Raw genomic sequence first — 25,370 nt, 5'->3', positions numbered from 1 at the left:
CTTCGCCATGTCAAGCTTGAGAGACGCACACTTACCATTACCGAAGCGTTTCCGCTTCATCGTGTGGAGAGCCTCGAAACCAACCATGACATTGTCGAAGATCAGTCTACCACCAACGAAAGCGCTCTGGGACTCAGAAATAGCGTCGTGCATAGTAGTCTTAAGACGGTTGACCAAGCACTTGGCCACTATCTTATAGATCACATTGCACAGGCTAATCGGTCTGAAATCGCTGACCCGTTTCGGGTCCTCAACTTTGGGGATAAGGGTGACCACAGTATCATTAATGGTGGCCACCTCGTCCCCGTCGTTAAGGATTCCAAGGCAGGTCTTCAAGACCGATTTGCCTACTACGTCCCAATATCTCTGGTAAAAAATCGCGGGAAAGCCGTCACTTCCCGGGGCCTTGATCGCATCCATCGAGAAAAGCGCATTTTTCACCTCCCCTGGCTCAAAAGGGCGCTCCAACTCGGTGTTCAAAGCCTCTGAGATCCTAGGCTATACGCCCGCAGAAACTAACTCGATTCTCTGCGAAGAAGGCCTCGCTGAAGAGAAAATGTCACCGAAGTAACCGGAGACGATCCTCTCTATCTCAGTGTCTCCACTGTGCCAATCCCCGTGGTCGTCCTCCAATCCTCTGATAGCGTTCCTCTTCCTCCTAGCAGAAGCCTTGCGGTGAAAAAGCTTCGTGTTCTTATCCCCGCACCGCATCCAGGACACTCTGCTCCTCTGTCTCCAGTACTGCTCCTCCTTCTGGACTAAGGCGTCAAGTTGTCTCTCCTCCCGTCTGAAGGACTCCATACAGAAATCCGGACCCGATAGTCCTGCAAGCTCAACGATCTTCTTCTGCTTCTCAATCCTGTCTCTGGTCTCTCTGTTCCTCTCTCCGCCCCAGCGAGAGAGGCTCTGTCTGCATTGACAGATCGCGTCAGCTAAGCTCGGACTTTGATCACCACTCTAGCCCGTCTCCCAAGCTCTACGGATCCGCTCGTCACACTCAGGCTCACCTATCCAAGACTCCTCAAAGAAGAAACGCCTCGGCCTCCTGCGCCGCCGGCGATCTCCGAAACCCGCTGTAAGCAGAAGAAGAGGTCTATGATCCGATCTTCGGAATCTCAAGTGACGAACTGCGGCCGAAGGGAAGAGATCGCTCCACTCGTGACTCGCAAGGCATCTATCCAGGCGCTCCTCTATACCTCCTCTGCGCCAGGTGAAGGGGTCTCCCTCGAAACCTAAGTCATGGATGTCGCAATCCGAAATCATCTCTCTGAAAGCAGATAACTGGCCGGGACCTCTATCCCTGCCTCCTCTAATCTCAGAGTTGGAGGCGACGTCGTTCATGTCGCCCCCAACTAACCAAGGACCCGTGAAAGAGCTCCGGAGGCGACGAAGAAGCTCCGGAGGCGACGAGATCGTGCTGCCAAATGTGATTATTAATTTTATGTTATTATAATTATTTTTTTTAGGTGTGAGGAACGATCTCGTCTACGAGGCGACTCAGCAACTGATGGAGAAGCTTGCTGTTGACGCCTTCGAAATAGCCATGGTTTGTTTTCTGGTTTAGTCTGTTAATTTTTAAAAAAAATATTAGTATTATTACTATTTTGTGGTTGTTTGTGCGAATTTTAAAATAATTAATAAGTGATGTCTTATATAAAAATAAATAAATAATAGGTAAAGACAGTGGCGAGGATAGTTGAAGGGGAAGCTGGGAAAGTGATATGCAATGAAGCAGCAAGGCTTAAACCTGCGTGCGTGATCATGGACATTTAAATATAAACGTATAATCCTCGGAGAAGTCCTACCACGAGCAGCTCTCGGTGGCGGAGATCACCAACATTTTGATTTTTCCTTCAAAAAGTTTGAGAGCTTGGGCAGAATTCTTTTTCAAACACACCAAATTATAAAATTGAAATATAAATACAAATATAATCATTTATATATAAATGTATCATTAATAGAAAGTATTTAAACTGGTTAACTATATTTAAATTTCAAACAAGTTAGATTGCTTTGGCAGATTTTTATGCAAACACCACCAATTATATAATTGAAATATAAATCAAAATTTAAATGTATAATCCTATGCTCCGGTCATATCCTCGGAGAAGGCCTACCACGAGTAGCTCTCGGTGGCGGAGATCACCAACAATTTGATTTTTCCTTCAAAAATTTTGAGAGCTTGGGCAGAATTCTTTTTCAAACACACCAAATTATAAAATTGAAATAGGCATCCTTGAGCTTGTTGGTCTCGAGCTTGTCGGCTTGGCGTTTTGAAGTAGATATGTCAGTTAATCCTATGCAAACACCACCAATTATGAAATTGAAATATACCTAAAAATATAAATGTATAATCATATGCTCCGATCAAGCTCAAGGCGGATGAGCTCAAAGACGACGACGACGACAAGCTCTAGGCGACTTATTTCATGACATAGATGTCTTTTCCATGCCTTACTCTGGCAACGAGCTCAAGGAGGGCACTTAAATTGTTTTAATTCATAAGTTAAACGCCCAGGAGTTTGGTTCTAATTTAAACAATTTAGATTGCTTGGGCAGATTTTTATGCAAACACCACCAATTATAAAATTGAAATGTAAATAAAAATATAAATGTATAATCCTCGGAGAAGGCCTACCCGGTGGCGGAGATCACCAACATTTTGATTTTTTCTTAAAAAATTTTGAGAGCTTGGGCAGAATTCTTTTTCAAACACACCAAATTATAAAATTGAAATATAAATACAAAGATAATCATATATATATAAATGTATTACTAATAGAAAGTATTTAAACTGGTTAACTATATTTAAATTTCAAACAATAATGGTATATAATAAATTAAGACGAATTAAGTTAAAATAATCGCTATTATAGAAAAAATTACATATAAAAACGTATATTTACTCAAAAATAGTATAAAATAAATAAAACGTTTACTAAACTCCCGGGACTTCCAGTCAAACTCCCGGGACGTTATTAAACTCCCGGGAGTTTGTTTGTAATTTCAACAATTTAGATTGCTTGGGCAGATTTTGCAAACACCACCAATTATAAAATTGAAATGTAAATAAAAATATAAATGTATAATCCTCGGAGAAGGCCTACCCGGTGGCGGCGGAGATCACCAACATTTTGATTTTTTCTTAAAAAATTTTGAGAGCTTGGGCAGAATTCTTTTTCAAACACACCAAATTATAAAATTGAAATATAAATACAAATATAATCATTTATATATAAATGTATCATTAATAGAAAGTATTTAAAATGGTTAAGTATATTTAAATTTCAAACAATGATGGTATATAATAAATTAAGACGAATTAAGTTAAAATAATCGCTATTATAGAAAAAATTACATATAAAAAAGTGACAGTTGAGATCTATTGAGAATTTATTGACAATAAAATATATCCTTTTAAACTATCAATAAAATACATCCTTGTAAATATATAGACAATATATTGAGAATTTATAATATTTGAGATTTTATTGACAAATATGTCAATAAATTGACATTCATGTCAATATATTGACAAATATGTCATTAAATTGTCATTCATGTCAATAAATTGCCATTCATGTCAATATATTGACAAATATGTCAAGAAATTGACAATTTATTGACATATTTGTCTAGAAATTCTCATATATTATAAATTCTCATTATAATATAAATTCTCAATATATTGACATTCATGTGAATATAATATAAATGTATCATTAATAGAAAGTATTTAAACTGGTTAACTATATTTAAATTTCAAACAATAATGGTATTTCAACAATTTAGATTGCTTGGTCAGATTCTTATGCAAACACCACCAATTATATAATTGAAATGTAAATCAAAATATAAACGTATAATCCTCGGAGAAGTCCTACCACGAGCAGCTCTCGGTGGCGGAGATCACCAACATTTTGATTTTTCCTTCAAAAAGTTTGAGAGCTTGGGCAGAATTCTTTTTCAAACACACCAAATTATAAAATTGAAATATAAATACAAATATAATCATTTATATATAAATGTATCATTAATAGAAAGTATTTAAACTGGTTAACTATATTTAAATTTCAAACAAGTTAGATTGCTTTGGCAGATTTTTATGCAAACACCACCAATTATAAAATTGAAATATAAATCAAAATTTAAATGTATAATCCTATGCTCCGGTCATATCCTCGGAGAAGGCCTACCACGAGTAGCTCTCGGTGGCGGAGATCACCAACAATTTGATTTTATAATTTGGTGTGTTTGAAAAAGAATTCTGCCCAAGCTCTCAAACTTTTTGAAGGAAAAATCAGAATGTTGGTGATCTCCGCCACCGAGAGCTGCTTGTGGTAGGACTTCTCCGAGGATTATACATTTATATTTTGATTTACATTTCAATTTTATAATTGGTGGTGTTTGCATAAAAATCTGCCCAAGCAATCTAAATTGTTGAATTATTGACATGAATGTCAATTTATTATATTGACATGAATGTCAATATATTGACATGCATGTCAATATATTGACATACATGTCAATTTAATGACATATTTGTCAATATATTAATATGAATGTCAATATATTGACATGAATGTCAATTTATTGACATGGATGTCAATTTAATGACATATTTATCAATATATTGATATGAATGACAATTTAATGACATATTTGTCAATATATTGACATGATTGTCAATATATTATATTGGCATGAATGTCAATTTATTATATTGACATTCTTGTCAATATATTAACATGAATGTCAATATATTGACATGAATGTCAATATATTAACATGAATGTCAATATACTGACATGAATGTCAATAACAATTTAATGACATATTTGTCAGTATATAGACATGAATGTCAATTTATTGACATGGATGTCAATTTATTGACATGGATGTCAATTTATTGACATGAATGTCAATTTATTGACATGAATGGCAATTTAATGACATATTTATCAATATATTGACATGAATGACAATTTAATGACATATTTGTCAATATATTGACATGAATGTCAATATATTGACATGAATGTCAATATATTAACATGAATGTCAATAACAATTTAATGACATATTTGTCAATATTTTGACATGAATGTCAATTTATTGACATATATGTCAATTTATTGACATGAATGACAATTTAATGACATATTTATCAATATATTGACATGAATGTCAATTTATTGACATATTTGTCAATAAAATCTCAAATATTATAAATTCTCAATATATTGTCTATATATTTACAAGGATGTATTTTATTGATAGTTTAAAAGGATATATTTTATTGTCAATAAATTCTCAATAGATCTCAACTGTCAGTTTCTATTTTAAAGTAGTTTCGAGAAATCAACATAATCAAGAACTCCAACAACTCTGAGATTTATTTTATTGACATTCATGTATAATTACTTAACTGACAGATCTACTTCAAAACGCCAAGCTGACCAGCTCAAGACCGACGAGCTCGAGGCCAACAAGCTCAAGGATGACGACGACGAGCTCGAGGTTCTTCCTCTTATTTAAATTTAGTCAACGTTTAATTTATTATATAATATTATTGACTGCCTATTTTGAATAAATATACTTTTTTATATGTAATTTATTCAAGGGTCGGGTTGAAAAAAGACCTCCCAACAACAGTATACCTGCGTCAAAAAAACATATGTATAAGAAAACAAAAACATATATAACTACAACAATCACTGATAGTATTTAAACACTCTAAACAGACATTCACCCTTACTTCATTGCTGGAGCTTGCCGGAGGACAACATCCAACACTTGTATGGTTTCTTGCGGCATATCGTGCTGTCTTCCTTGAAGAAACTGGCGCAGGTGATGGAGGTCGGGCTTCGACGCAAACTTGACGACTACCTTGAATTCCCGGTCTCGCCTACGTTATCTAATTTGTCAACGAAATCATTGGACTGGAATGGAAGTTCTCCTGCAGTGTACAGACTCATGCTTAAATCAAACTCTACTGCTCTACTGATCTACCTCTGGAACTCTACTGCTCTACTGATCTACTGCTCTACCTCTGGAACTCTACTGCTCTACTGATCTACTGCTCTACCTCCGGAACTCTACTGCTCTACTGATCTACTGGAAATTACCAGTATCAGTAGAGTTCGACGATCATCTTCAACATTCGAAAATATTTTCCAATCAAAGTTTCATTGAGTTGGATACCTCTACCTCCGGAACTCTACTGCTCTACTGATCTACTGGAAATTACCAGTATCAGTAGAGTTCGACGATCATCTTCAACATTCGAAAATATTTTCCAATCAAAGTTTCATTGAGTTGGATACATATTTTTCTGGTTCAAAACTAACAAAGTTTTCAATCTAACACAACAAAAAGAAGTATCAAACTCGAAATATAAAAATTTCATTCATGAAACTACCTAAACACAAAGCCCTAATTTGTTTAGGGGTTGAGTTTTTGCACCGTCAATATCGTCGTCATCGTCGGAACTCGACTTCGCCACCGGAATGTCTACCGCCCGAATGAAGCTTGACTCAATGATTTCAAGCCAGAACCCTGTACCAAGCACGTACGCTGTTTTTTTTTCTTTTCAATATGCGTTCATTTGCTGTTTTGTTTAAAAATAATAATAAAAAAAAATAAAAATAAAAAAAGAAAAGGGTATATTGAGAGAGGTATAGAGGGTACTCAGTTAAAAATGAAACTTGTACGGAGTAAAAACTCACTTTTTTAAGGGCAGTAAGCTAAATTAATAGATCCCTTGGTCTCTTACAGTCTCTTTGCCTCTGAGAAAAATTAGGGTTTTTTCTTCTAGAGTGAATGAGGGAGTGGGTGTGACCGTGTGGGTGTGACCGTGTGGGTGTGTGCTTCTCTGTTTGGTGCATTTGATTTCAGAGAGAATACTGGTTACGATTTTCGATTTCAGAGAGAATTCCCATGGGGTCAGTGAACATGGAAATCGATACTAACGTGGAAGTATGTCCGGATCCTCTTCCAATGGCACGAAAGTGAGTTTTAGAGGAAACAAAAGAATTATATTTTGTACATTGATCTATTTTGAATTTTTTCCTTAAATTATTTGGTTGCCTAGAAAGTTGATGAGAAAGAAAAGAGATTTTAACTCTCTGTGACGCTTGATTCAAGTTTCTAATGCCTCAGTTTTGGACTGTTGTGTGTGTAGTTACCAATTGGAAGCACTGGAACAAGGATTGAAGAAGAACACGATAGTGTACTTGGAGACTGGTTCTGGAAAGACTCTAATTGCGATAATGCTTCTTCGGAGCTACGCTCATCAGCTCCGCAAGCCATCGCCGTTCATAGCCGTTTTTTTGGTCCCTAAAGTGGTCTTGGTTTACTTTTACTGTTCAAGGCTCCCTTCTGATGGGTAAGTTTTATTTTATTTTATTCAGTATTCCATCCTTGTACGACTCTTAGTGTAATTTGCATTATTTGTGTTGAATAGGTATTTCAAACCTACTCCAAAGTGGGACAAGACCACTGGCACTTTATACATGCCGATGAGCTGTCCTATCCAATCTGTGTCCGCCACTGGAAAAGCAAAAATTCTCAAGCAGATTGCATGCCTTGAAGGATGCAAGCAACTTCATCAGATTGGTGCTTTGACCGACAAGCTCGTCCCTGATATGGTGCTCGAGGAAGAAGAGAAGGCAAAAGAGCTTTGTAATCTTCCAATCCCATCACCGATTTTAGCTTAACTTTTTTTTTTCTTCTTTGCATTACACATTAATTTTTTATTAATTACGCATTACTCGTTCATGACTGTGCAGCGAGCCAGCCATACGAAGATGAGCAGCCTCGTTATGTCCCTACAGAAATCGTTGGCTCTTATCGTCCCACTGATGCTGACATGTTGTATCATTGTTATTTGATTGAGCTGAAGCAAGATTTCACTTACGGGGCTTCAGTACACGATCTTGTACTGGCCACAAGAACTCAGTTTGAAAGTGACATAACAAGTAGCAAATTTGATTTGAGCGCTGGGAGAGGCAGTATCCAAGTGTCTATAAGATACATTGGGTCAATGAGTCTTAACCGAAAACAAGTAAGATCTCTTATACGGTGTTGCTTGAGCTTTATTTGTTGTGCATGGGAAATTAATTGGTTTACTTTTATGTAATTGGTGGTGACAGGTTTTATGGTCAAGAAGGTTCCAAGTCATCCTCCTAATGGTCAAGAATAATTTGACAGAAGTTCTCAACCAGCTTAATCTACCAGAAAGTGTTGAGTTGGATTATCTTATTCTTCCAGCTACCACCACTGATAGAAGACCGATGATTATTGACTGGGACTCTGTCAAATCTGCACTATTTTCAAGTGGAGAATTTCTGAACGGTCACATCAATTGTCATTTTGCAGCGGGTAGCTCTTGTTGGATACATACCAAAAATGGTATGGTATGTTCTTGCATGCTGAGGAATTCAGTGGTCTATACCCCGCATAATGGATATTGCTATTGCACTACTGGCATGTTGAATGGTTTGAGTGCAAATTCGCCTTTAAAAACTAGGAATGGCAAAGTCCGTACCTACAAGAACTACTTTGAAGAGGAGTACGTAGTCTTTTGATATTTTCCTTGTCTATACAGGCACGATCTTGTTATATATATATATACGAACCAAGTCTAATAGTGTTCACCTCATTTGTAATCCCCAGGCACGGAATCAAGCTGCAGTTTAACAATGAACCACTATTTAGTGCGCGGAAACTTTTCCAAGTGAAGAATTATCTCCGCTGCAGAGACGTTCAGGAGAAAGGTTTGTCTTCCTCTTCTCTCGTTGAAATACCTGGACCGATACTCCTCATTGCTTTTGTTGATGTTATCTTGCAATTGAACAAAATTGTAAACATCGTTTTTATGGAGGCACTTGTACGTGCTATTCTGCATGGACATGAAAAGTCAAATATTTAAAAATACTGGATAGAGTCTTGCCTTTCCGTATGCATTTATCTGTAAATGTGATTTTGGATTGTCTTTGCAGAGTCGACTAATGTGACTGTGGAGCTGCCACCAGAGCTGTGCTATGTTTTTCAGAAGTCATCCGGAAGACCTCGCTATGTTTGTGTTTTTATATTTTTTCTCACAGAAAAAACACAAACATAACGAGGTCTTTCAGATGACTTCTGAGATGGTTGGGGCTAAGTATATATATGACGAGCCCATTCTTCAGTTTCCTTTGCCTTCGACGTCCAATTGTCCAATGATCAAGGATGAGCCGAACGAATCAGCTAGGGTAAAAAAATATGTTAATAACTTGAGTTAAAAATTGGATGAAATGTCTCATAGCGGAGGAATCGAGCGCCGGAGCGGTACGGCGGAGGAATCGATAAAGGTCGTGCCTGACGGCGACTCTGGCGAGACTCTCGGTGCTGATAATGACGGCCCTGAGAGTGGACAGCTGTCCTGGCTCCACTCCGGGATAGTCCACGATCAGCTGAGTGCTCACGCCGACTTGAAGCACCGTGTCGCCCAGAAACTCCAGAATCTGGTACGTCGGCTTTCCGGCGTCGGAGGACGAGTGCGTTAGGGCTTCCTCCAGAAGACGCCGGTTTCGGAACCCGTACTGGATTCTCATCTCCACCGCCGATACCGACTCTTCCATCTCCGGCGACGGACCGCCGAAGCACGGAGCGATTGTTGTAGTTGACGTAATTCAGGGCGAACGTGTTCGCTACGTGAGGCACGGAGCCTGAGGGTGTGTTGGATAAAGAAAACAAAGTGGGAACTCGACTTCTGGCGGTGTAGTTCGGCGGTCCGTCGCCGGAGATGGAAGAGTCGGTATCGGCGGTGGAGATGAGAATCCAGTACGGGTTCCGAAACCGGCGTCTTCTGGAGGAAGCCCTAACGCACTCGTCCTCCGACGCCGGAAAGCCGACGTACCAGATTCTGGAGTTTCTGATAATTGTTGGTTTTCTTTGCTGATTGATAAACTACCGAGAATGAGAGAATAAAATAACCAAGACTCATATGTGAAATGAGAATGAGGAGAAAATGATAACAAACATCAAAGAAACAAATATAAACTTTGTACTCTAATTTTTTTTTTAATCTGTATACACTGAATTGTCATCTGACACACACACATATATATATATATATATATATATATATATATATATATATTATATATATATAAAGGAGAACCACGTTTTCCTGTTCCCCTAGACTCAAAAAACTGTTACACAGTTTTTTGAAATTACAAAAATGCCCTGACAATTCTCTAAATGACGAAAATACCCTTTAATAGTATAAGGGAAATCTAGATTGTTCGACGACGGCCTTTCTTTTCTGGAAAGTTGCAGAAGTGTCTTTTTAACATTAGAAAAAAAATGAAGATATGTGACGGTTATAAAATAATAAAAATTAAAACGGTTGCACTGTGCTGTGATGTGCTGCAATTGGATGATTCTCTGGACTCTTCCAGAAGTCTTCTGCTGAACTGATCGGTGGAGCTGCCCGAATTTTCAAGAAGCTTTTTAATATTATTATATATACACACACACTCAATTAAATTAGGGCATTGTAGCAAAATAGCCACTTTGAAACTATAGATTTTGTTTTTAGCCTATGTTTCATAACTTTTAGGGAAATAGCCAACGTGCTTAGGTGTCAATAATTAATAGACTAATTTGCCCTTTTACTTAATCAAATGGAAATAATGAATATATTTATATTAAATAATAGACAATAATAATATAAAATAACAGAAAATTTCAAAATTATTATACGTGGCACGCTAATCTAGAACGGCTCACCAAGATGGGCGTTACTGTTGAGAACCTGTCAACACTGTAAATAATCGTAAATTACTGGAAATTATCTCATTCTTGAATGGAAATAAATGGAAATAACTGTAAATAAATCATCTGTAACAACACAGTCTGTACTATTTTTTAAAAAACCAGATCTGAGATCTGGGTTAAAAAAAAACCCAGATCTGGTTTCGAAATAAATGGAAATAATTGTAAATAATATACTACAGAAGCTTAATTGTAAGGTGCGCCTCCCCTCGGGGAAGGCCGGGCCCAGGCTGCCTGGGCCTCCATCGCCGCCGCTCGCCTGCCAAACAGTCCCGGCGTCGCCGCCTAGGGCCGACACGACCATCCCAGCGCCCGGCTCGACCTGCGCGACTCCACCCAGGCCGCGCGCGCCCCCATCCCAGCGCCCGGCTCGTCCTGCGCGACTCCACTCAGGCCGCGCGCGCCCCCAGAGCCGCCTGGGTCTCCTCTGGCGATGCTTCCGGCGCAGACAGCGCCGACGAGGGCCAGCGCACCTTCGCCCGGGCCCGCCTCGCCGAGCACGCCTCCACGCCGGTCGACTCGGCTCTCCCCGGTGCTCCTAGGCCGACGCCACCCGGTGCCGATCTCGCCGGGCGCAGCCACGCTCGAATTGGAGAGAGAGAGATAGAGAGAGAGAGAGAGAGAAATAATAATTCCTGTCAACGAACGAGCAGAATTTTTTTTTAGATATGTTTCAAAGCTTTTTGTAAAAGATGTATGATAAGCAATATTTTTTTGGAGAATACCGCTCACCGTTTGAAATTTAAATTGCAAATCAAAGTATATTCCATATATAACTAATTGCCTACAAAAAAGGAAAATAATTAAATAATTAAAGATAATTAATAACGAAAATGATAAAATAATAGTCAGTTATTAAACCGCTTGCTTAAAAACTGAGCGTACACGTGAAACAATTAAATTCAAACTGAAGGATAGTATTGGTAGCTATTTATTACCACGTCATTCTTTTGGCTATTTCCCTAAAAAACTCCAAACATAGGCTAGATCCCAAACCTAACGTTTTAGGTGGCCTAATTGCTTATAAAACTCATTAAATTAAGACATGACGCCTACCACTCTGCTCTTCAAAATCTTCTGCTCTTCCAAACTTGCATCATCTTCATCATAAGGTAATAGCCGGACCATAGTTACCTTTTTTCTGGCTTAAAATACAAAGAGCCATGAGTTCCAATTCCAAAAACAACACTTACAGAAAAGTTAAGGAAAAAATAAAATTTAGGTACTCTAAATCACAACTACTCTAATTCAGGTATATATTCACTAATTCAAATGTTAGCATCTAAAAACAACTTAATTAGTTTACTTAAATGATTACTTAGCCAAATATGTACTGACTTATTTAAGTACTCACGATATTTTCTTCCAGTCCAGAAATTAGAACTATACCAGTATTACAACAACACACCAAGATCACATTCATGATTAAATTAAGACGAGTAACACGAGAAGCAAAATAGGAAGGAACCAAAAAGTGAAGCACATGTTTCCCGAGACATTCACTCTTCATCCATTTGAACTTTCTCACAAGCAAAAAAACACCGCCACAAACCACGATTTCACAGCCACAATATAGCAGCGTTATTAACAATCAATATAGACGAATTTCATGAGAAGATATTAGAAAAATACACACAGAGGACAAACAAAGGCTATATTAGGAGTATGACAAAGATTCCGTTGAATAATGCAAGCTACAAATATTAATTTAAATTAAATAAATAAATAAAAACCGACCCAGGAAGCTAAATTAGGGCAATGAGTTTTCTAAAACGGATTGATTAAGATAATAATAAATAAATAAAAACACTAACCTTAGCCATTTGAGTCATGACATCAAATGCCTCTTTACAAACTCTCAGCTCAAATGAACCTGCAATCTTTGCTTCACATCCTCAAAGCTACAGACATTTTAAGGGAACTCTTTAAACCTATACGATGAGCTCGGAAACCCCATCCCGGGGCGGCATCAGCCCCGTGCTGCATCGATCCCCGAAATTGCGTCCGCCTTCACCTTCGTAGCCCTACCGTCTCGATTAACATCACTCATCGCCTTAAGAATTTGTCACAGACAGAACAAATACAAAAAAAATAAAAAATAAAAATTAATGCATGACTAACGATAGAGAAACAGACGAATACGGATTGACGAGAAGAGAAAGAGAGAAAGACAGAGGGGATAGGGATATCTGAAATTAAGATGTTTTATTTTCGTAACCCTAAAAAACCAGATGAGAGAGAGAGAGAGAGAGAGAGAGAGAGAGGATGACAAAAGAAAAATGAAGAAGACAGAGGAAATTTGTTTTGTTTATAGTCGGTTAGATTTTGACCGTCCGATATTTTAGAACGACGATCTACGTTTAAAATTAAATTTACTATACTCTTAATGTGTGGGAAGGGTTGGGCCAATAGAATTGGTCCTCTGACACTTACGGAAGATATTTATTCTATTAATTTTAATTATTGAAAATTATTTATTTATTTTTAAATCATAAAATCAAATAAAATTTTATAAAAGACTAATTGTAATAAAAAAAAAAATAGCTTATATAATTTTATATGGTCGAAGTATTTAATGTTGATTTTTTTTTTGCATTGTCTTTAATGTAATTTCTCTTATATTTACAATGGCGTTATTGAATTATAATCAATTATTTCATATATGTTTTGTACCAACGACGTATCTTTGCAATTATGTTTGATGTATATGAATACATATTTCATGGCAGAATTTAAATTAACCTCATAGTTCAACGATATGTTCATAAAAAATGAATTACATGGAAACAATGAAGAAGATAATAGAAGTTATATATATATATATATATATATATATATATATATATATATATATATATAGTTAGAAATAGGATGAATTTTACAAAAATATTATTTGTGATTTATTTCAACTTGAAATAATTAAATTCTAATAATATGAATAAATTTTTACAACTTTCTTTATTTATTCTCTAATTGAACTTTAGAAATAGAATTGGTAATATGGTGAGTACTATATATGTATATATAAAATTCTTCATAAAAAGTAAAATAAAACATAAAATTTGTACGATTAAAAAGTGCATTTTTGAGTTGTACAACTTAATCATTTTATTCGTCGTAAATTAAAATTGTGTAGATATGATATGTTATTTTGTTATTATGTAATTGTAGCTAAAACTAAAATTATTATGTTATTTTACCTAATATTTTGAATACGTCATTATTCATCGAGTCGCAGCAACGCGCGACCATTTTGCTTGTATATATATATATTTATAATATATATTTGTGTCTGTGTGATATTGATGTGGATTAGTGTGGTACAAAGTATTAGAGAGATTTGTGAAATAGAGGCATACAGAAGTGAATCCTTATTTTTTTTTTTTTTTTTTATTGTGATTGAACTATATTAGAGTATCAAAATATAGTTAAGAGATGGGTTTACTATTTAAAAAAAATTAGTTACCAGAAAGATAGAAGAACTAATATAGGTTTGGTCCAAATTTGGGAAAATGGGCGTCTCCAGGTTCTGCTTTGTTCCTTCTCAGTGTAATTGTTATGCTTTCATAGGCTTCGGAAATTGTCTCCCAGCATGGATCAGAATAGTCTGTCCATAACTTTTTCGGCATGTTCGTCGAGATTTAATTCAATTTGAGCAGTTTACTTGATTAGTTTTTTTATTATGACTACTGGATATCAACCATGTAGGTGGTGGATGAATTTTTGAAATTTTTCTATTCATGAATATGCACTATGATTGATTTTGGTGAATCCCCCGTAGCCAAGGATTTTGGTGAAGCCTCCATAGCCAAGCTCTTCTACAATCCTCGATTTTTTTTTTTTGCTGATTTTGTGGGCAATGAACTGTTTGATTTGAAGATTTACATAGGGCGTGAATCAATATAATGCTGATTTTTGCTTGGTTTCATTACAGATTTATTGTGGGGGTCTAGCTATATAGAGACTGAGGAATGGAGAAGGAACTACTCATTCTAGAAATTTCCCAATAACATGCTCTCTGATGCTGACGTCCCTATCCAGAACTCTCTGGATAACCTTTCCACTGAGCTGACGCCAGTAATCTAGAGATGTCTAGATTTTTTTGCGGATGTAACTCTGTATGGACAATGCTTGTAATTTAAAGATTAAAAATATGTAATTATTAAACTTTTAAAGCGCATTTTTCTCTTACTGTAGAGATAATAGTAACATGAGTCAGCGTGAACAGTGAAAAACGGATTCTCCTTTATATATATATATAATAATATAGATATAAATATACTGTTTTAAATAATTAGCCAATAAATTGAGTTTAATTTACCAATAAAAAAAGTATAAAAAACCTCCACGTGGCACTGTTTTTTGTTGCGTATAGTTATATTTCAACTCAAATCAAATTTTTTTTTTTTGAAAAATAGAAATCTATTATTAATCACAAACATTCTTGATTAATTACAGACTCTATCGAAGGAGGAAAATCCTCCAACCAAACGAGTTTATCGTCTATAGAAAGAGCGTAAGTTGCTAACCCATGGGCTGCCATGTTGGCTTCCCTATAGATGTGAGACAACTTTACTCCTGGAAAGTTAGACAATAAACTAGATACATCAGACAAAATGGAACCAAACTCATTCTTGAAAGAAGATTTCCTCTCCAAAGCTTGCACCACCGTCTTAGCATCTGACTCCACAAAGTGGATAGGCAGAAACACTTCCAAAGCCCAAGATAAGCCGTAGCGGAGAGCGAGAGCTTCAGCTTCTTTGACCGTGAATTTGCCTGGGAGATTTTGAGCCAATGCAGCCATGACTAGTCCAGAAGAGTTGCGAATAATAGCTCCAACTCCAACAAAGTTAGAAGACTTTGGAATTGAGGCATCGACGTTGAGCTTGTAGAGATCGCAGCTTGGGGGTACCCATCTTGCTTGGGAGCGGTCCTGTTTGGGGTCAGGATCGCTCGGCAAGCTAACAGAAGATGAGCGTTTGGACTGGGCAGACTGAAATTCAAGAAGAAAATTTGACGTCCACGAAGTAATCTGGTAAGGGTCCTTCTTAATGTTTTCAAAGATCCGTTTATTTCTTGCAGTCCAAATAGACCAGGAAATGCAAAGGAATAAAGAGAAGTCTTTTTTATTAAGAGAAGAGTGGACCGAGTGTATGATGTCATCAAAATTAAGATTATAAAGCGACTTGAAACTTAGCTTAATGGTAGAGGTCCTCCAAATTTCTTTTGCGAATTTGCAGTGAATGAGGATGTGGCCTACTGTTTCCCAGGGTCCAGAGCATATATTGCATTTTGGTGATTGGATGATCTTGCGTCTGTAAAGTCCACTGGCAGTTGGTATGGCATTATAATATGCTCGCCAAATGAAAGATTTCACCTTATTGGGAACTGTTTTAGTAATACATAAAGAAAGAGAAAATTGTTTATTAATACTCGACACAGACTGACTTCCATATGTATTAGCTAACAACTGAAAAAAATTTAAATTTTATTGGGAATAGATAAATATAGGAACAACTATACTAGAATGCTAAGGATGATCAGATACTAAAAACTTTTTTGTCCTTGTTTCTTAAAAATTTGTAGTAGATTCATTTTTAAAAAATATAATAAAATATATGAATTTATCAAAATCGATGCATAATCATTGAATATTTAGATTTGAAGTACCTTGAGTATGCCATAATGTTCTCCACCATAACTGAGTTGAGGAGGGGTCCGATGTGGATGCCTCTTGAGGCCGAAGACTGGCTAATTTGTAACCTGATTTAACTTGGTAGTTTCCGTCAACCGTGTAGTGCCAAATTAATTGGTCACTATTATCCCTTAGACTTAAAGGAATAGCTTGAATTCGTTGGACGTCTAACTCACTAAATAGATGATGAAGCATAGGCGTATTCCAATCTTTATTATCCAAACGTAAGTGGGATACACATAGATTTGACCCTTCAGGTATACAGCTAATGGGTCTGAATGTAGGTGAGGTTGGTATCCATGGATCTGTTACAATATTGATACGCATACCATTTCCTATCTTCCATCGGAGACCTTTCTGTAGTAATTCATTTCCCCACATGATGCCACGCCAAACTATGGAAGGGTGGTGTCCAATTGATGCTGATTTGAGGTTGGTATATGGGAAGTACCTGGATTTGAAGATTTTTGCGAGGAGTGATTGGGGATTGTCCAGAATTCTCCAAGCTTGTTTAGCCAGTAAAGCTTGGTTGAAATCTTCAAAGGAACGAAAACCTAATCCACCATCCATCTTTGATCGGCATATGGATTTCCAATTTTTCCAGTGTACTTTATTTCCTTTGGATGTAAAGCCCCAATAAAACTTAGCCATTGCTGATTCAATGTCGGAGCATATAGACTCTGGTAGTTTGAAGCAACTCATGTAGTAGATGGGGATTGATTGGATCACTGCTTTTAGCAAAATTTCTTTCCCTGTAAGTTATATTGATACAGTTAACAAGATTAGAACCATAACATAAATGTATGTAAATATAGATTCAACAAATGCAATATGCAAGAGTAGTGCCCAATTAGAATTTAATCGGCATTTTGTGACATTTATAATGATTTGGTTGATGTTTATTTGGATAGGGAATTACCAATCAATAAAGAATTTTTACTGGCAGTTAATTTAACAGTACCTTTGATATCCTAATATTTAAGCGTACATCCTGACTCCTGACATCATTTTATGTAGGAACACAATAGCTTTACTCAAAACAGTCCGACAAAACCTAACAATATTTCGAAACTATATTATCTCGATTAAACATGTATAGCTTTCACTGATTTTTCATATTTTTTACAAGACATTTTTATATTCCTCTTACATGATTCTGCGAAAAAAACTCTGAAAGTTAATCAAATTAACTACTTTCCGACCAACATTTACTAGTACACGTAAGCCTATAAAAATCTTCCATATCTCTGTATTTGGATAAAGGGACAAGTGTATTTTTTACAAACAGAAGAGAAAGTTACCAAGTAGCAACAATAAATAATTCTAAATTGATCAGAGCTTGATATCAGACACTTACTAATTTATGACGAAAGAGAGCAATATACTCATATACAATTTTGTTACTGTTGAGTCTTCATATAGAAACTTAATCACAACCGAGCTTAACAGGATAATGCAATGGGTAATATTTTATTTATTTACAAAGAGAAGGTAAAAACTTCAGTTAACTTGGTGAGTTTTCAGCAATGTACAGAGAAGAAGAAGTATAGAAAAGGAGAGATAACTTTGCAGTAATAAAGAGTATATAAGTAGATGGTACCTGCACGGGAGAAAAGCTTTGATTCCCAAGATGATAGTCTATTCCAAATCTTTTCCTTTAATTCAGCAAAAATAATTTTTTTGTCTTTTCCGGAGTAAGATGGCAGTCCCAAGTATTTTTCATGGCATTCTCCAATCGTCATATGCAAGATTTCGGCGAAATAATCTTGTATTGACTGAGCAGTATTTTGTGAAAAGGATAGATGTGATTTTTGGTAGTTTATGTGTTGTCCAGAACCAGCACTATACTGTTTTAGTATGTCTCTGATTGTGTCGCAATTTTTTGTTGTAGCTTCACAAAAAATTAGACAGTCATCGGCAAAAAGAAGGTGAGATATCTTCGGGGCTGATCTCGCAATTTTGATCCCTGTCAAATCGGAACTTCTTTCCGCTCGATGTATGAGAGATGATAATCCTTCAGAGCAGATGAGGAAAAGATAAGGGGATAGTGGACATCCTTGGCGTATCCCTCGAGTCGGAATTACATTTCCTGTGGGGTGACCATTGATAAGAAAAGAGAATGATACTGTGGTGATGCATCGCATGATAAGGCTAACCCACTGACTGTCAAAACCCATTTTGAGCATCACCCGTTCGATGAAAATCCACTCGACACGATCGAAAGCTTTACTCATATCTAGTTTGATGGCTGTATGTCCTATTTTACCAGAGCGTCTATTCTTTATACTGTGGATAGTTTCGAATGCAATGAGTACATTATCGGTGATTAATCTGTTTCGGAGGAAGGCGCTTTGATTTTCTGAAATAGCAAAAGGTAGCGCTTCTTTGAGTCTCGATGATAAGACTTTAGCTACTATTTTATAAAGGACATTACATAAGGAGATGGGTCTATAATCGCTAATGGTGTTAGGAGAATTGACTTTGGGAATAAGGGTGATAAGGGTTGTGTTTATGTTTTCAAAATCTCCTATGCCCTGAAGTAAGTCTAGGACAGCAGCTGATACAGATGAACCGATAATGTGCCAGTATCGTTGATAAAACATGGCTGGAAGACCATCAATACCTGGGCATTTGTCTGCTGACATAGATTTCACTGCCTGTGCAATTTCCTCTATGGTGAACGGATGCAACAAAGATCTGTTAATATCCTCTGTAATTGTCATGGGGATCGCTCTTAGGATGATATCTATATCTGCAATTGATGGGTGGCTGGTCGAGAATAAATCAGAGAAAAAATTCTGGATAGTATTAAGGATTTCGACGTCAGAAGTGGCTTCATTACCCAATGGCGTTAGTAGCTTCTTGATTGTATTCATCTTTTTCTGCTGACAAGCTTTTTTATGGAAAAATTTTGTATTTTGATCACCCTCTTGTAGCCATGAAACCCTAGAACGTTGTTTCCAATAGATTTCTTCTTGTAACAGAAGGCTGTCTAGAATTTTTTCCTGGCTATATAATTCTTCATTGAAGATATTTGTTACCTCGTCAGAGACCGTTAGCTCACGAATAGAAGCTTGAATTTCTTTCACTTTCTTATGGAAACCTCCGAAATTTGTACGATGCCATGCTTGCAGATGAGATTGACAGTTTTTCATGTTGTTGAGGATTTGTGGTAAGGCTGGATTGTTGGTATCATAAAACCATACGTCTTTTATAATATTATTGCATTCTTCATGGTTTAGCCAGAAAGCTTCGAAACGAAATCTGAAAAATATTGGACATGCTTGTTAGATGAGGAGATGGAGATTAAGAATGTAACAAAATAATAATATAAGAGTAAGATATATGGTTCAAAAATGCCGTAATTTTATATTATGGCCAGTGGCATAGAAAACCTTAATTCCACACAAACATTCCCAATCCTGTTATAATACCATTCCTTGCATATTATTATTCCTACCATTTTTTGGTTATTTGTATTACTGATGCATAAGCCCTTCTAGTTAGTAGACAATTTGAGAGTTTTGGTAAAAAAATAATATTAAAGCAGGCCGTTGGAAGAAAATGATTCTTAATAGATAGAGAATAACCTGGAGTATTTTTTCCGAGAATTGACAATTGGGGAGTGTAAACCCAATGGAAGTAGTTGCAGAACTCGATGATCGGATGTGAAGAAGTCAAGGTGATTTAGCCGTACATCAGGGAATTTCTCTAGCCAGATCGGATTGACGAGACACCAGTCTAGTCTTTCTTTGATGGAGTCCGCTGAGAGCCGGTTTTTATACCAAGTGAATCTATCTCCAGTGAATTGAAGAGGAGATAAATTTAGAGAATCTAGGCAATCTCGAAAAGATGACATGAAACGTTCTTGGCGTATCGCACCTCTTGATATATCTTCACTCGTGAGGATTTCATTTAAGTCGCCAATGACAATCCAGGGAGAGTCATACACAATAGAAGATAATCTTTCTAGGAGTGACCATGTATAATGTTTATTCTCTGTTTCAGGGAGGCCGTAGACAAAAGATATATGGGTTATTTCATTAGACGACATGGCTATTGTGGCATGAATATGATTGAGAGAGGTGTCATGAACTAATAGATTTTGGGATCCTAACCAAAGGAGCATCAAACCTCCTCCTGATGTCACTCGTGGGACTTCAACGCCCTTACTTAGGGATAGGTTCTGGCTAATCTTTGGTAAGGAGTTTTCTGGGAGTCTGGTTTCCATAAGGAAGAAAATATCTGGTCTATGTTGTTGATTTAGTAGGTTGAGGTGTCTGATCTTACCGGAACTACTAAGTCCTCTAGCATTCCAGCTAATGATATTCATAACGGGAAATTTGGAAATCTGTAGGAAGGTAACAGTAAATAAGGAGTTCTTTAAATACAAGTAAATAGAAAAGGTTAAAAAATAATATATAATTCTATTTACCGATTGTTTGTAGCTATAATTCAGGAACCAGAATGAATAAAATGGACTAGCAATTGGTAGAGAGCTTCTGCAAAAGAAAGTAAAGGTAATTGGATATTAATACTAAATTAGTGGTTAAGAAGGTGAGATATCTATAAGGATATGTATGATAATCAGATCTTCTACTATGAGGGCATGTTGAATTTATATTATGTTTGACAGTAGAGAATTATGATATGAGAATGTAGGCGAAGAAGAATATGAGCAAGTCTAGTATATTTGATTGGCTGGAGAATGCTTTTATATTTGATGGGAGTGTTTTAGATGATCAGGATATAAGATGAGTTTGAGAATATAAGGATTAAGCAGTGGCTTAGTTATGGTATCCTATGAGGTTATTAAATTTTAGTTTTAAAAAAGTGGGTTTTATTGTAGTAGAGGTTAATTTAAGGATTGGCAATCAGGTATACTGATACCTAGCGTTTACTTATAAAACAGTTTGATAAATTTTCTTATGCGCATATTATCAAAACACTTGTTGAACAGACTCATCATTGTATCTCTTTTGGCAAAAAAAACGTGAGAATAGTAAACTAAAATAAACAACAAGGAGTAGTAGAAAATATTGATAACTTATATAAACACTTACAGATGCGAATAACAACGAGTGGCATGAAGAAAGCGATGATTATGAAGGAGAGATCAACCAGTTTCAATCGGATTTTTAAATTACAGCTGTAAATGGTAGAAGTAAATTAGGAGTTCTCGTATGAATAAATAAATAGGAAAATAAAAAGTGTGATTATATAAGTCTGATTACCATAAGTTTATAGGGATATTCCAGGAATCATTATGAATAGGTGATGATCAGCGAGAGGGTTAGAACATCTGCAAAAGAAAGTGAAGGCAATTGGAATTAGTGCTGAACTTATGGTTAGGATTTGGTATATCTGTGTATATATATATATATAAAGATATGTATATGTATATAACGATATGTATGTTTGATCTGGTTATTCTTACCTTGAGGGAATATGTGAAATATTGTTGGCTATAGAGTGCTATGGTATTTGAATATGGTTGGAGTAATGGTTATGAACAGGTAGCTGCAATATTTTAGAGATGGCCAGAGAGTGCAATTGTATTTTTTAGTAGCGTTCGGATATGTTTTGGTATAAGAGTGAGCATGAAGTTTAAGGTTTAACAGTGGGCTTAGTTATGAAAGCCCATGAGATTGTTAAAATATAGTTTTTTAAAGTGGGTTTTATTGTGGTAAAAGGTTATTTATTATTTAAGAATTGGCATCAAGCTGTAGAGTTTATTTTAATTATTCGGGTAGATGTATTGGTTGGTTTATCAAAAATTTGATTAATAATAGTCATCACAGTTCTAATTGGAATATTTTCAGTAAAGATTGAATCAAAGTGTGTTATAATAAAACAGTTAGTTGAATTATCCTTTTGCGCATATTATCAAACACTTGGTGTGTCCAGTACATGGTATCTCAAAAGCTGGAAGCAAAACAGAGGAAAAAAACCTGTGGATAATAACCCAGAGGATAACATCCAAAACGACAAGGAGGGGAAGAAAGAATTGATAAAAAACTCACAAAGTACGAGCGACGGCGAGACATGAAGGAGATGAGCATGACGACGATCGGTGTTTAGACATTTCCTTTCAGATTTTTCAAGAACTTGGCAACGAGTTTGCCATACTGAGAGTGTACATTCAACCACACCTTCATTTAGCATAGCTTTCACATCTCTATAATTACATATGAGAATATATCAACACAGGTTCTCTGCCATGGTAATCTTGTTTCGTATGTGAATATAAATTGATAGAATTAAAGCTGATATTTAATATTGTACTTCAAATTCAAACATTAGTAGTGGTAGTTTATGTGAAGACAAAAGATGAGGAGGGAATGAAATTAAATAACCAGAGGGAGAAAGAGAAAAAGAACCTATTAACGAATCTTTATTTTATTGCTTTCTATATAATTTGCATATAATGAAACCGAAAGAGCTAAGTTCGCATAATGATAATGTTCCCAAAAACAAAATATAAGACCGGTGGTGAAGTTTGAGAAAATATACAAAAAGTCCAACAACAATCCAAAGAGATTTCCAAATTCTGTAGTATTAAACTCAAAAGTAGAAATAAAGAAACCAAGCATCAAAATTAAGGTTTATTATAAAATGCCTTAAATCAGGTTGTATTATTAACGAGGGGGTGGATACAAGGGAGGAGTTTATTTGTAATATAATATTTTTGAAGAAGTTAGATGTATCTGTGAGTTGAAAGTATTTCAAAAATCGGGAGAGGGAGATGATATTTGTTCATGAGATATATTTTTACCAGATTATAAGTATTGCTAATTCTAGTATTTTCAGAGTGAGGGGAGTGAACTGACAATACTGACATTTAAAGCATATCGTTAAAACAAATACACATGTATTTACAGAATAAAGCATAGAATTACAGGAGCTGACTGCATGAATCCAGATACATTGATTGGAAACAAGGAGAGGTCTAGGCAGTACAAATGATTTTGGTAATAAAAGACAGAAAGAAAAAAGATGCAAGAATATAACAATCAAAGAGAACATAGATGCGATTTTTGTGAAATTCTAAAGATCAGGATTACAATCTTGGTTAATTGTCTGATCCCATAGAAGCAGTGGAATTGGCTGATTGTTTTGTCGATTTCTTGCTTGGAATTGATGGGTCTTTGCGTAGATATTCGAGGTCGTCTATTTTCCCTGAGTCAACCGTATTTTTTAAAGCATTTTGCTCTAAGGTTGCTTTTCCTTTCCTGGTGTAGCGAGCCGAGTCCTCAAGGATATGAGTTCCATCTGTGATATTTTTCTGTGATGCAATTAAGAGCAAGAAGTTAAACAGTGAAGTGAAGCCACATCAGGAAAATATAGGTTTATATGGGAAATAAGATTATTAAATAAGTACCTCGGATATATCCAGTGCCTTGGTATTATGATTTGCAGCCGGGGATTTAGAAAGCCTTGCAGGATTCACATGTGATGCGTTTGTAGGAGTAGACAGACTGTGGGAGTGGTTTAAGTTTGAGGATGTATTGCCAAATATGGTAAGAAAATGTTGCTTGAGGGGATCCTCAGACGTGTCAGATGGAGGTATAATAATGTTATTGGTAATTGGTAGATCGTGTGATTTCCATCGTTGAATAAAAGGATACGGGGTAGAAGTAGATGAGGTTGGATTGCTAAAGAGAGGGCGTTTTGAACCGATAGAGGAATTTGGTGGGTAGAAAGGTAGATGTTTGCGTAACGATTCTCTGGTAGCTTTAAGCCAGAAGCCAAAAGGCAGGGTTAATTCAGTAGGATCATTTTCTTGATAATCCATATAGTCTGAGCATTTAGAGAGTATATGATCTAATTTTCCACAAAAGAAACAGAAATCTGGAAGTTGCTCATAACGGAAATCAATCCACAGTTCTTGTTTTGATTGTTCGAGAGTGATGGTCATACCTCTTTGGATAGGGTGACGAGTGTCTAGTAGAACTCTGACACGTAGGAAGGCACTTCCGAAGTGTAGGGAGTTGGGATCGAGGTCAAGAAATCCACCCAATTGATTAGCTATATAGCGAGCAACTGGAATAGTTCTGCTACCGAGCGGCAGGTTGTAAAGTTGGACCCAAAATGGAGAGTAGATGTATTCTTCCTTAGGCCGTGGAGTGATATTTGCAGGGACATCTATGATGAGCAAACTTTTGTCAAAATGCCAGGGCGTTCCGCGTAGAACCTTTTTCAAGTCTGCATCTTTTTCAAATTGGAACCAGAATATGTTATTTCCAAGAGGTTGAATGGAGAAATTTTCTCGCAGATTTCACGCCTTCAACATTGCATCAAAGAGTCTATCAATTATGATTTTTTTCTGGGCTAAAATATATACGACTATTGCATTGGCTAATAGAACATGATTATCTTGATTCTCTGGGATAATGTGTTTATGCTTTTCTTTATGGGAGAGAGAATCTGTTTGGCTGAGAGTATTTGAAGGAGGCAACATGTTGGAAAGGTTGGATGATAGAGAAGGTTTTAAGTTTTTTAGGTTTTTAAATAGATCAGTACGATTATTTATATGTAAAAAACCTGTAGGGTTGCTATCAGAAGTTATTTTCCATGGGTTCATAACCAATCACGATCTTGAAAAAACTGCTATCAGGTAATTATGTAACTGCTAGTTTTTAAATTTTTATTTATTTATTATTTAAAAATGACTAAGTTAATTGAAAACGTAAACTGCATAATTTTTATAGAAAGTGGGAGAAACTTTAGTGACTTTTGGAGTGAGTTTTATTTGAGACGGTTACAAAAGAACCGAAAACCACCACAGGGGGGACAAAAGCGGTTACATTGAACCGATAAAATAAGAAAATCATATGCCATAATTTATTTTTGA

At 36.2% G+C, this 25,370-nt stretch overlaps 3 protein-coding genes and 1 long non-coding RNA gene across 4 annotated transcripts; 2 read left to right on the top strand and 2 right to left on the bottom strand.

The window, feature by feature from the left end:
• The first annotated feature begins 6,790 nt into the window (after positions 1–6,790).
• LOC149388599 (endoribonuclease Dicer homolog 2-like) lies at positions 6,791–8,284 on the top strand. Its single transcript, XM_089622471.1, has 6 exons — positions 6,791–7,010; positions 7,184–7,387; positions 7,466–7,683; positions 7,791–8,065; positions 8,154–8,170; positions 8,272–8,284. The coding sequence occupies exons 1-6, from the start codon at positions 6,940–6,942 to the stop codon at positions 8,282–8,284; spliced, it is 798 nt and encodes a 265-aa protein (XP_089478597.1). The 5' UTR covers positions 6,791–6,939.
• LOC149388598 (endoribonuclease Dicer homolog 2-like) lies at positions 8,225–9,375 on the top strand. Its single transcript, XM_089624267.1, has 4 exons — positions 8,225–8,572; positions 8,677–8,777; positions 9,003–9,046; positions 9,129–9,375. The coding sequence occupies exons 1-4, from the start codon at positions 8,295–8,297 to the stop codon at positions 9,282–9,284; spliced, it is 579 nt and encodes a 192-aa protein (XP_089480393.1). The 5' UTR covers positions 8,225–8,294; the 3' UTR covers positions 9,285–9,375.
• A 2,544-nt stretch (positions 9,376–11,919) lies between these two features.
• On the bottom strand, positions 11,920–13,216 carry LOC149388597 (uncharacterized). Its single transcript, XR_016300790.1, has 2 exons — positions 12,636–13,216; positions 11,920–11,966 (listed from the first exon to the last, which is right to left on the bottom strand). It is a non-coding gene; the product is annotated as an uncharacterized LOC149388597 (long non-coding RNA).
• A 10,158-nt stretch (positions 13,217–23,374) lies between these two features.
• On the bottom strand, positions 23,375–25,100 carry LOC149388596 (uncharacterized). The gene is made up of 4 exons (XM_089624648.1): positions 25,061–25,100; positions 24,437–24,727; positions 23,898–24,250; positions 23,375–23,801 (listed from the first exon to the last, which is right to left on the bottom strand). Exons 1-4 carry the CDS (start codon positions 25,098–25,100, stop codon positions 23,589–23,591), a joined length of 897 nt encoding a protein of 298 aa, XP_089480774.1. The 3' UTR covers positions 23,375–23,588.
• Positions 25,101–25,370: the final 270 nt, after the last annotated feature.

Source organism: Urtica dioica, chromosome 8 (assembly GCF_054948205.1).
Source record: "Urtica dioica subsp. dioica isolate 48M chromosome 8, U.dioica_male_clone48M_v1_H2, whole genome shotgun sequence".
NCBI lineage: Eukaryota > Viridiplantae > Streptophyta > Magnoliopsida > Rosales > Urticaceae > Urtica > Urtica dioica.
Note: the sequence above shows the minus strand (reverse complement) of the source record. Positions and strands in the feature narration are given on the sequence as shown.